This window comes from Ammospiza nelsoni, chromosome 6 (genome assembly GCF_027579445.1).
Source record: "Ammospiza nelsoni isolate bAmmNel1 chromosome 6, bAmmNel1.pri, whole genome shotgun sequence".
Taxonomy (NCBI): domain Eukaryota; kingdom Metazoa; phylum Chordata; class Aves; order Passeriformes; family Passerellidae; genus Ammospiza; species Ammospiza nelsoni.
Genome location: NC_080638.1, coordinates 19109686 through 19122075, shown reverse-complemented (window position 1 = coordinate 19122075; position 12390 = coordinate 19109686). Strand labels below are relative to the sequence as shown.

Sequence of the window (12390 nt, the reverse complement as noted above, 5' to 3'; positions counted from 1 at the left end):
CTTGTCACTGCCATTTAATGTCAAAATTTCTCTCTTACAAAATAGGGTAATTTCTTAAGTTATCCCCAGCCAAAGAAATCATTAGTAAAAGTCAGAAAATAAAATTTTAACAATTCAGAAGTTACTGGTTTCAGGTTTTGGCATAAGATAGAAATGTAAATTGTGGAAATTACAAAAATAAACACCCTGCTGAGTATTTCAGTGTCATATAGTTTAGGCTATGCCAGTAGATTCTCCCAGAATCCTGGGAGACAAGGTCTGGTGGTTTGATAAAATCATGTTTACGGCTACCAGTGTGCAGAAAGGCATGCTAAAGTCATGAGAGATGATTGCACAAAGAAGGCCATACATCCCTTTTATTTCTCTTGCAAAGATCCCTCTGAGGAGTGTCCTGAGACTATGGTTTATAACTATAGTGTGAAGTACTGTAACCAGTCCTGCCGCTCGCTGGATGAGCCCGACCCGCTGTGCAAGGTCCGGATCGCGCCCATGGAGGGCTGTGCTTGCCCCGAAGGCACCTACCTCAACGATGAGGAGGAATGTGTGCCTCCAGATGACTGCCCCTGCTACTACAAAGGCAAGATTGTTCAGCCTGGCAACTCCTTCCAAGAGGATAAACTCATGTGGTGAGTTGCTCTGATGATGCAAAGGCTGCTCTGTGCCTGGGGACATCAGGGCTCATGGGGGAAGAAGTCTGCTCCAATCCATGAATGGCATCATTTTACAGTTAGGAATAATGGCAAATTTTTCCTAGATTGTATCTTCCCCTGGCAAGAAGTGCAGCCACAGCAAATGTTAAAATCCCATATTCATGCTAGCAAACAAGAACCTGAAAATATGTTTAGTAGAAAAATATTTGTAATCTATCTCTTGCAGAGTTCATTGTTGTGTAAAAAATATCCAAAAACAGTGGGAGCAAGTTTTCTAGAAGACAGAAGGCTTGGAGGAGTTTCAGGCTTTGAAATGAAAAAGCAAAGTGAAAACCACCACACCATCCTGCAGACTATTTAAAAAATAAGAATGGTCCATGAAAAAAAAAAACAACCAATTATCAGTTTTTAAACTTTTTTTTTTTAGACAAAAGAGAGAGAAACTGGGGGGGGGGGGGGGATAATAAAAATAATGTAATTAATTTGTATCTGCATCAATGGAAACAACCACCAGGGGAAGCTTCTTTATTATCTTTAGATGTTTACATGTTCTCTCTCTAGCTGTCTTCCAACTGAGGATTCTACACTATTTTGTAATCACATATTCATTTAGTAATTTAAGAGATCTCTTATTTAAGAAAGTAATAGTCTTATCTCATGGAGTAGAAAATGGATGCTTAGGAAAAATTTGATTTAGGGAAAACACATAATAAACCAGTGCCAGATGAAGGAAGAGTATTTTAAGAGCTGGGTCTTTTAATCTTCCTTCTGGGGATGGTAATGCATGTCTGTGAAACTGATAGCTGTAACAAATATTCATTTTGATAGGAATTTGTTATTCATGTGACAAGTGAAGCTTTGCAGTGCCTTTCTCCCTGGTGAGGGAGAAAAGTGCAAAGAGCTGATGTGTTTTGTTTTATGGAATCTCTTTAGCAAATGCATTCAAGGAAGATTAGACTGCATTGGAGAAACTGTCTTGGTGAAAGGTGAGATTTTGTTAAATAATGTCAGTATGGTGTCAGACAGTATTTATAATGTTTTTCTGTGTTATCTCTCACTTTCTGTAACATTTTAGTATTCTGCACATTTTTCCATTCTCCCTGAAATGTGTTAGTTATTGATAACATTTGTCTTTGTAAAATGTCACCAGACTTACTAGACTCTTTAGATGATGAGGATATTTCCAAAAGCTTAGAAGTTATCTGCCTTCTTCTCCCTTCACTGTTATTGGGCAGAAGCAAAACTATTAGAAACTTTAAATGATAGACACCTGCTGCCATCTGAAATCCTCTGACTGGTTTTGCAATTGCTGATGGCATCCTTATTGCTCTCTCTAAATTACTTCCTGAAATGTTTTCTCCTACTGCAGATTGCCCAGCTCCTATGTATTACTTCAACTGCAGCTCTGCAGGTCCTGGAGCAACTGGATCAGAGTGTCAGAAAAGCTGCAAGACGCAGGACATGCACTGTGTAAGGAGCTCACCTCCCAGCAGGGGCACAGCACAGCAGGGCTGTGCATGTAGGATTGTCCTTATCGAGCACCGATGGGAACATGTCATGCTGGGCACACACCAATGCTTCACTGATAACACAGCAGCTGTAGCTAACAACCTACCTGTGATGTTTGTAGCATGATTTCCACTAGCTTGCAATTAAGGAGATTTTTAAAAAAGCCAACACTTTGGCATCCAGAGCTAGCACATCTCTGCTGGTTCCCTGTTCTTGCCGTGCACTAACAAATTGTCTTCTCCCATATCTTCTAACGTGCAGTATGTCACAGAATGTGTTTCTGGCTGCATGTGTCCTGATGGACTGGTATTGGATGGCAGTGGAGGATGTATTCCCAAAGATCAGTGCCCATGTGTTCATGGAGGACACTTCTATAAACCTGGGGAAACCATCAAAGTGGACTGCAACACATGGTACGTTATCCCAGGGAGCCTTGCTTTATAGCAAAGTTTGTCAGAACTGCCAGACCATAGTGCACCCATGGGACAGGGTGTGCTTTGAAGCCTTCCTCTTCATCATGAGAGCCATTGGGCTGCTAGTAAAAATAAAAGGGGAAGTATTTCTCTGCATCATGCAATACTGAGCCTGCACTTGGAGAGAACAAGCACCAATATCTTCTGTTAAACGATTTCCATCCTTTTCTGTTTCCCCACCAGCTTCAGAAACATCAACCTTACTCTGGCTGGTGTGTGGCTTCTTATTCAATAAGGGGGAATTGAGTTTGTGGGTGTTGGAACCCTGGAAAATGACTGAATTTAGTCAAAGAAGAATTGCAATGGTCCTCCCTTGAGACTTGCAGTACTTCCAGATCCATAGTTCTCAAGATAAACTAATACTCTAGTTACTCAAATTTCTGGTGCCATAGATTTCACTGTTATTACTGATCATGGTGGGTAAAATGCTTTCAATCTTTATCCATTATTTAGCAAGGATGAGACTGTATAGTTCTGCCAAATGGATGCACAGAAAATGAGAGCTAGAAACACTTTGGTCTGATCACCATTGGTACAGGCAGTGAAGTTTAACCTGTGAAGTCAAAACCTGATAAGCTGTTGTTGCTATCACAGAGTCATTAAGAAGTTTTATTGCAGTGAGGGCTTAGTTTTCTCATGAGAAGAGGACACACATGGGAAAGAAAATGCAGTCTCTGCATCACAGCTATAACAACTAAATATTGTCTACAGTCCTCCTGAACTAAAAGTGAGGTTTGTTAAGGTGTGGTGCGTAGACTTTGGCTGGATCTTAGGTGGCCACCTAACTGCTCTATCACTACCCTCCTGAGCAGGACAGGGTTGGGGAGAAAATGAGATGGTCATGGGTCAAAATAAAGCAAAAGCAAAGGCTGTATGCAGAAGAAAAGGCAAACAAAATATTTATCCCCTAGTCCCCACTAGCAGGTGATGTCCAGCCCACTAACAGAAGTGTAGGGCTTCAGAAAACAAACATCATAACATACACCATTCTGTTCCCACCTCAATCTCCCATTCTCTTAGCTTTTATTGCTGAGCAGACATCACATGGTTTGGAATATCCATTTGGCCAGCTTGGGACAGCTGTCCGGTCTCTGTCCCCTCCCAAAACCTTATCCATGTCCCAGCCTGCTGCTGAGGGGGAGAATGCACAGCACTGATGCTCTGGGAGTGCTGCTCAGCACTAGTCACTACACTGAGGTGTTACCAACACCTTTGTAGCTGACAATGCAAAGCACAGCTCTGTGAGGGCTGCTGAGGGAAAAAAATCCTCTCCATCTCAGCCAGACCCAAGGAAAGACAGAGATAACATTTGTTCACACCACTGTAACAGAACTGCAACATGATCCTTCACAGATTAAAATTCAGAAATGGTTGAAATATTCAGTTCTTCACCCTGAATTTTTCTTCTAAACCCCCACCATCTGCTGCCAAGACTCGATTATTAAAAATATATTTGAAGGAAATAATAGAATAAATGTTTATGGGTAGCAAACATGAACTTTTTGATTGATATGGCATCTCATAGCATGATCTTAGAACAGTTGAGAGGGCACTGTAAACAACAAGCCTTTTAATTATTCTGCCCCTGTTTGAGGTTAAGGAAAGCCCATGTTTCATGCAAACATTGTTATTCTTTGAATTTTGCTTCCCAGCACCTGCAACAAAAGGCAATGGAACTGCACGGACAATCCCTGCAAGGGAACCTGCACTGTGTATGGAAATGGGCATTACATGAGCTTTGATGGGGAAAAGTTTGATTTCCTGGGAGACTGTGACTATATCCTAGCTCAGGTATCAATTTATTTTCAATTTCCCATCCATATGCTTTTTACACCCCACAGTGTAGGCTTCAGTCTGGGTAATTAAAAGGCACTCCCATACAAAATAGCCAAACCAATGAGCAGAGCCTACTCCCCTCCTCTTGCACCTAGAGCTGATAGAGTGAGATTTTCCAAATTAAACAAAGCAAATTGACTCTCAGAAGTGTCACAAGAGGGCACTGTGTGATCCCAAATGATTAACTCCTTGGTTGGACTGCTCTTTCCTGAAGGCATTCCACCATTTTCAAGGGAAAGGAAAACGTGGTGTTGAAAAGTGTTTCCATCAGTCATGCAAGACTGACATTATTTTTGTTGTGATGGAAGCACACAGAGGATAACGTGTGAGCCTCATATATAATCATTGAATGTAATGAGACAGCACTCAGTGAAACATTTTGTCATCCCCAAATTACAGTTGGTTTTCCTAATTTTAAGAAAATCTATTTTTACCTTTTTGAACTGTTGCTATGACAAGTTCTTTTCCCCCCTTAGTTTTTCTTTTTTAAAATCCTGGTCAAAAATGCATCTGCCACCAGGTCATTTTCCACCAGATACTGCCAAAATTCTATAGTTTTAGTGAATTAACAAGTCAGATCAGAGTGTCAGTCATTTAGAGCTCCTAAAAATGCTTATAACTGGTCTAGTTGCCTGACAAGATCTAATAGAATGTTATCTGTTTTTCTAAGGATTTTTGCCCTAATAACATGGATGCTGGCACCTTCCGGATTGTGATTCAGAACAACGCCTGTGGGAAGTCACGCTCCATCTGCTCCCTAAAGATCACACTGATTTTTGAGGTTTGTCTAGAACTAGTTATAACCAAGGAGCTGTGGTCTTGATTTTGTAGTAATTACTGAATCATTCTCTTATATTCCACCTCAGTTGCTGCTAGAAGTACCTATGGAAGTCAAACAGCCAGCAAGCTAAGGCAGGGAATTTGGGAAAGGCTTAGGTATTTGATTTTAACAGGGATTGAACACTTCTGTGCATGAGAGGAAAGATGCAAGGAGTCAACAACACTACAAATGTGCATTTGTGTGTGTGTGTGCGTGTGTGTGTGTGTGTGTGTGTGTGTGTTTTCATTTGTGACAGTAGACTCTGTGCATCTGGGGCTGTGGCTCACCTATCTACCAAGACAGAGTGTGAAGATGACAGAAAAATAAGACAAAGAAGGAGAGACAGATTGCCAGTGCTGTTGCATTAAGTTTTCTATTTGTTTTCCTTCCATGCAATGCATCTGTTCCTTTGTAGAACAGTGAAATAAGGCTTTTGGAAGGAAGAATTCAGGAGATAGCCACTGATCCAGGAGCTGAGAAAAATTACAAAGTGGACCTCAGAGGAGGTTATATTGTAATTGAAACAAATCAAGGGATGAACTTCATGTGGGACCAAAAGACTACTGTTGTTGTTCACGTGGCACCCTCTTTCCAGGTAAGTAGGGGGTGGACTGGGAGTTATGATTTCAAAGTCAGAGTTATGCATCCAGAACTGGAGCCCCAGTTTTTCCAGAGCCTGGAAAAAAGGCTTGGAAAAAGTTTGGTTTAGTGGACAAGAAGAAACAGCAAGCGGGACACTTCTCGTGTTTTATTGCACTGTTCAGTCAGTATAAGACACTCCAGAATATTTGGGGCAAGAAGTATGGATAACACATTGGGAGTGTTATGTCACTTGAAGTTCAACTTTTTCTGAGCCATTTTTTGCTTTCTGTTTAGAAACTTGCACCTATTTTGCCTTTACAGACTCTATAAATTATTTCTGTTAAAGGGTGGGCTGCACTCAAAATAACAAAAAGCATTAACTGTGCCTACACACATTACATAGGGAAAAGTCTGTGGTCTTTGTGGGGACTTTGATGGCCGCTCAAGGAATGATTTCACAACCAGAGGGCAGTCCATGGAGATGAGCATCCAGGAGTTTGGAAACAGCTGGAAAATAACAAGCACCTGCTCAAATATAAACATGACAGACCTGTGTGCAGATCAGCCTTTCAAGTCTGCCCTGGGACAGAAGCACTGCAGCATCATTAAGAGTAACATCTTTGAAGCCTGTCACAGCAAGGTAATCCTGTTCTCTCATCCTCAATGGTTTCACACTAGATATTTGTCGCTATTTTGCAGCACATTTGCAGCATTTTTTTAGTAGTGAAGCTACTACTAAAGTAGTACTCCGCTACTTCTCTCAAAACCTCACTTCACAGCTGTGCCAATTAAAACCTGTTGCACAGTATTTGAGGAAGCAGCAGTGCCTGTTTTGAACAACTGAAGATAAAGAGGATAATAGTTGGCCACCAGAAGTAGAAAGTTAGGTATCTGTAAAATGTAGAGATAAGTTAGTCTAGGACTGTTTGTGTGGTGATCCTTGGGAAGTTCGTTCAAGTTATCTAAATAGACTAATTATTTGGTTTATTTGACTCACAAATTTAATTAAACAGAAATAAGGCTACTCTTCTTAATTAGAATGTCTATAAAAAGCTTCAGTGCACTTTAATAAAAAAATTTAAAAACAAACTTGGCTTAATTTCCTTTGTTCGTTTATGTTGGCAACGGTTAAAAAACAAGAGACAAGAAGTTTAGTGGAAATAGGATTTTCTTTCATACTCAATCACTGTCTCTCAGCTGAAGAGTACGCACTGTGTAGTTGTGCTAAGCAAAAACAAGGTAGTTCAGTCCTGCAGAAATCACACTGGGAAGGCATTTTAAGTGTAAGTAGCAGCATTGCACATATGAGAATAGTAAGATTTAGAGTACAATTCTACCAGGCAGGTGCAAATAGAAAACTACCTGTTGTGAAATATCATGGCTCCTTCATGACAATCCCAGTCTGTCACAAACCATGTACATGACAGAAATTCAGAACCCTTTTCCTCATTAAAACACAGTGCAGCAGACACAGCTGTGGTGACAGCTCTGTTGGTGTTTTGACAGGTGAACCCAATTCCATATTATGAATCTTGTGTGTCTGACTTCTGTGGCTGTGACAGTGTGGGAGACTGTGAGTGCTTTTGTACCTCAGTCGCTGCTTACTCGAGGAGCTGCAGCAGAGCTGGTGTCTGCATCAACTGGAGAACCCCTGCCATTTGCCGTGAGTACTGCAGGGAAGGGCACACAGAAAGCAGCGCCCCTGGTGCTCAGGCACACGGGATACAGAAGAGCAGAACACCTACACTGCTATGCATGTGTGACTGAGCAAGCTCTTTTTATCATATTTACCTTATTAAAATCTTTTAAACAAGATTTTAAAAATAGTCCCTGCCCAGTATCTGAGACCTAAATGTTTTTTATTCTTCTGTTCCAGCTGTGTTCTGTGATTATTACAACCCACCTGACAAACACGAGTGGTTCTATAAACCCTGTGGAGCCCCTTGTCTAAGGACCTGCAGAAACCCACATGGGAAATGTGGGAACTTGCTGTACAGTTTAGAAGGTAATTCTTCCTTGACTTTAATGCAGTTTATGGGAGTCACAGCTACTAGTCTGGTTTTAAATGTCTGAAGCATCAAGGTGACTGAAAGGTTATCCCATCTGTCCCAGAAGCTCATTGACCATGCCTTGCTAATTCACTGTGTGATGGTGCCATTCATAGCATCATTTGCCTGCTGCCTTTAAATATATGAAGAGATAAAATACCATTCAATATAAATTTCTATAGAATAATTACCTGTTGACAAATGCAGTAAATTAAAACTTTGGGGAGAGAGGTAAAAAGAGGACTTGGAAAAATAATTGGTAGTAAAAAGAACATTCATACTGGAATCACTTTCATTTGGGGATCAAATCTATATTTGGTAGAGGTATTTATGTAATTTCCTGTGCCTATGTAACTCAGACTAAGAATACTTTGTTTAATTTTCCAGGCTGTTACCCAGAGTGTAGTCCTGACAAGCCATATTTTGATGAGGAGAGCAGAGAGTGTGTCTCCCTCCTCAACTGCACTTCATGGTAAGTCAGTTGATGGTGAGAAAGGTAGAATAGGACTGAAAAGGACAAACTAGGAGATGTTCTGTTAATATTTATAGGCAGTGGCAATTACCATTAAATCCAGGAGTAGGTTTTTTGTAAAAGTAGTACAGTTGCAGACATTGTTATTCCATATATGAATTAATTTCAACAAAACAATTCTTTTTCACTCTTTCTCTTCAGTGATCCTGAAGAGAAACTATGCGCTGAAGACTCCAAAGGTAACTTTTCACCCTCACCATGCATTGAGTGATGGCAGGAATGCAACAACCCAACATCACATATTACATGTTACCAAACACATTAGCAATAGGAGGCCAGACAGGTAGTTTAGTATTAGGGTGCAAAGCTGCACAGATATACTTTGATAGAAAAAAGGCAGCCTTTGACCTCAAGAACTGTGTAAAGGATAATCACGAGGAAGAAGGGGACAGGTGTAATATGTAGGATTCATCTTACACAGGTTAATACTGCTTTTCCACTTTTCCACTTCCTTGGTAGTCAGTGAAGACATATAGAGAGTAGTCTATAGCAGACCATTCATGGTACCTTTTTTAATAAGTACTTTCAGAACAGGGCAAATCTTGTAGAAGTGCTGACCATTCATTTAATAAAATAAACTAAGCTTATTAGACACGTGTTTGTGTGCCTAAAGGACACATTTGGTTAAGGTACAGTATCAGTTCATTCCCATATCTGGGAGAAAGCACATCCCAAAACACAGGGTGACCCAATAGATAAGACATTTGCAGTTTAGCTGATTTTGTTACAGTAATAGATACTTTGGTTCTTACATGTACAGTCTCCAAAATCTGGAGAACTTCTCATATATTTAAATGAAATTGTGTACCACTGCATGCTCCTCATTTGTGGATGGAAATGGCTGTGCAACACCTCCTGAGCCAGAGTTCTGCCACCCAGAAAGGCAATAATCCCAGTCACATTGCCTGCCCAGAGAGAGTTCTCCTGTGCTCCAATGCTGAGTTAGGCCAGTATCAGTTCTCTTGCTTTTACCAACCAGTAATTCCTCCATGCAAGCTGACTCCAAGAAACACCAGGAACCAGAAAAATCCAACACACTTTAAATAAATGAGATACACTCACAGTGCAGCTTCTCAAAGAGCAACTAAGAAAGTTTCTTAGCCAGGTAATTCATGTTTGATGTTGTGACCTTCAGAAGGGTAAATGCAGAGTTTGGTTTGCTTTTCACTTGTATTTATATTGCAAGTGTCCTCTGTTGCCATGGCATTTTCTCTTTTGGCGCCTCAGTTTGCCTGTGCTGCTACAATGGGAAGACCTACACCTTAAATGAAACTGTGTACAGCCACGTGTCCGGGACCAGGTGTGGTGAAGCTGTCTGTGGCCCTAATGGACAGATCATTAAAACCCTCACCCACTGCAGAACTCCAACTACAGCAGCACAAGGTACCAGATTGATAAGGGACTTGGTGGTGATTCTGTGGAAGTCCACAATGGTAATAAGATTTATCCATCCTGGAAAAAGATTCCTACAGCATGTCTAGGATAACAACAGTATTTAAGACTTTTGAAGTTTCAAAACGGAGGGATCAGAGCTTGTGGGTCTTGTGGTGACGACCAAAAGTGCAATCTTATAGGTTCTTGCTGACCTTACTGTCAGTGAGGTTAAGAGAGAATAGAAAGATTCAGCAATTTTTCATACAACGTTTCCAATAAGCTTGAGCATATCACAGTTGACACTCTGGTGTCATTAGTCTCAATATTCTATACTTCTAAATCTTTTTTTTCTCCTTCTTATCACCCATAACACGTTCTGGTTTTTATTGTACTATTGGAATAAGTGAGTCTTATACAGGTCACTTTTCTTATGAAAGTAAAGCTTCCTGGCAGTTAACTCCTGTTCCAAAGACATTTTCCAGCATGAATGGAATGTGAAAAATCAGAAAATTTCTTTATCTCTTTTTCCTAAAAGATATAAAGAAAAGTGGGGAATTTGCCACATGATTTTTAGAAATAAAAATAAGCGGCTAAAGTGTAAATATATATATATATATATATATATATATATATATATATATATATTATCCTGGCAGCGCAAATTATACAAGGACAACAAAGAAAATGAAATGTTAGCTTCTCTTCCCATGTGAGTGGAAGAGCTAAATACTTGACAGTGAACCCATGTGTTTGGTATTTACTGAAAATGTTAAAAAATTGAATAAATACAGTGGAGTAGTACCTAGTAAAGGCAGGATTATTGAAAGCAAAATGTAGGTGGCATAGTAAAATGTCTACATGGTCTATTTAAACCAACATTCTATTTAAACCAACAGTTTCTTTGAAAGAAAGCACTAAAAGTCCAAATGGAGTGCCACTGGAAATCACCTCTCCAAAGTCAGGTGAAGTACTGCAGGGCTAGAAACATTAAATTGAAATGAAAAAATGACACAAGAAGGGGTGTTTATTGTATTCTGTATAGGAAAAAAAAATAACTCGATGTGGGAGGGTGTGTGTGTAGTATTACAGCACCCTACTGTGTAATAGAGGGAGTGTTTATAATTACAGAAGATGGTTTCCGTGTGGACGTGTACAGAATGTAGTGGAAATAAAAAAAAGATTTTTTAAAATTTTTTTTGGAAGTTGTAGAGAATGTAAGAGATGTCGTAGGGCTTAAAAGTAGAGTAGTAGAGGATTTAAATACTAATTCATTTGATTTCCCGCAGAACCACATAAGAAATATATAACATCTGCACCTCCCTCATCAGAGGTAGCCACTCCCTGCTTCTGCAATGACAATGGACAATTGATACAAATGGGTGAGAAACCATGCAATTTATTTTCTGCACCATTGACATGGAAAGATGTATTGTTAGATAAAAGTGCTTCAGCAAGTGCTCATTCTGCCTGTCACAATTAGATATTACCAGAAGTTGTTACATCTTTGAACTGTAGCTAACACCTTCAGAACTACAACTCTCCCATTTCCAATAACTCTGCTCTGGTTTGAACACCCCTGGTGTAAAGAAACTTATAGCAGTTGCTGATGTCAGCAGAGCCCTGAATCCCAAACTGCTGAACATGAGCTTGTAACTGACAATAATATTCCAAAAGCAGAGGAGGAAAGACTCTTCTTCATCTGTTAGTAGCTCCTGCTTCACTTAGCTCCTGGTGTTTGTGAAGAGCAGATGCACTTGGTGATTTAATCAGTATTGGCTCTTCTTGTACACATTTTCAAATCCTTCCAATGTACCTAAGAGCAGGATTTCAGATTAGGCCTTGTGGCCCTCCCTCAGTCTTTGCCCTTTGGATGAACTGCTGTCCAGTTCAGCCACCGAATCCCAGGAGCTGCAGACGGTCCCCTGAGCATGGCTATTGGGTACAGATGGTTAAATGCAGGGCTGAGAATGCAGCCTCAGGCTAACACTTGGGTTTTGCCCTTGCAGGAGAAAATGTTTCTCTGCCAGTGAATGTATCAGGTCGTTGTGCTTACTCCATCTGCAATAAATCATGTCAGATTGAATTAATTTGGGCAGAGTGTAAAACTGGTCATTCTGAGACCCTCAAGGTCTGTGATCCACATGCTGAAACCTGTCCACCAACACCTGCTCCTGGTGTAGCAAATCAAGTTCCTGCTCCCACAAGGACTTCTGTGAGTGACTGTCTTGCACTCAATCCTCCCAGAAAGGTGAGAGACTCTGAAGATGTGTTTAATCTTTCATCATTCCACCATTCATGCATTGCCTGCAGCCAAGGTTTGGTGTTCTCCTCTGATGCTGGTATCCAGCACTACAGCTGGACTGTAGGTGTGGCTGAACAAGATGATTTAGAAGTATGCCAGAAACCCCTCACTGAAAGAATAAGCTGAAGATTCTTCTGTTCACCTGAAGCACCTACATGATTGTATGTGAGCTGAACAAAGACTAGGAAGCCACATCTGGCAGTGTCCTACCACCAGAAGTTATCAGGACCCTAACATATATACCAAAAAGAGTAGATATCAAGG

General features: G+C 40.4%; 1 protein-coding gene across 1 annotated transcript in view; it reads left to right on the top strand.

Moving 5' to 3' along the window:
- LOC132074124 (mucin-5B) overlaps positions 1-12390 on the top strand; it is a 44409-nt gene that overhangs the window by 19902 nt on the left and 12117 nt on the right. The window contains exons 19-33 of the mRNA XM_059473652.1: positions 374-626; positions 1584-1636; positions 2020-2120; positions 2421-2572; positions 4285-4423; positions 5139-5249; positions 5704-5883; positions 6274-6510; positions 7377-7533; positions 7747-7875; positions 8306-8390; positions 8592-8629; positions 9678-9833; positions 11111-11203; positions 11831-12072. Coding sequence (XP_059329635.1) covers positions 374-626; positions 1584-1636; positions 2020-2120; positions 2421-2572; positions 4285-4423; positions 5139-5249; positions 5704-5883; positions 6274-6510; positions 7377-7533; positions 7747-7875; positions 8306-8390; positions 8592-8629; positions 9678-9833; positions 11111-11203; positions 11831-12072 — 2126 coding nt within the window. The remainder of the gene's footprint in view (positions 1-373; positions 627-1583; positions 1637-2019; positions 2121-2420; positions 2573-4284; positions 4424-5138; positions 5250-5703; positions 5884-6273; positions 6511-7376; positions 7534-7746; positions 7876-8305; positions 8391-8591; positions 8630-9677; positions 9834-11110; positions 11204-11830; positions 12073-12390) is intronic.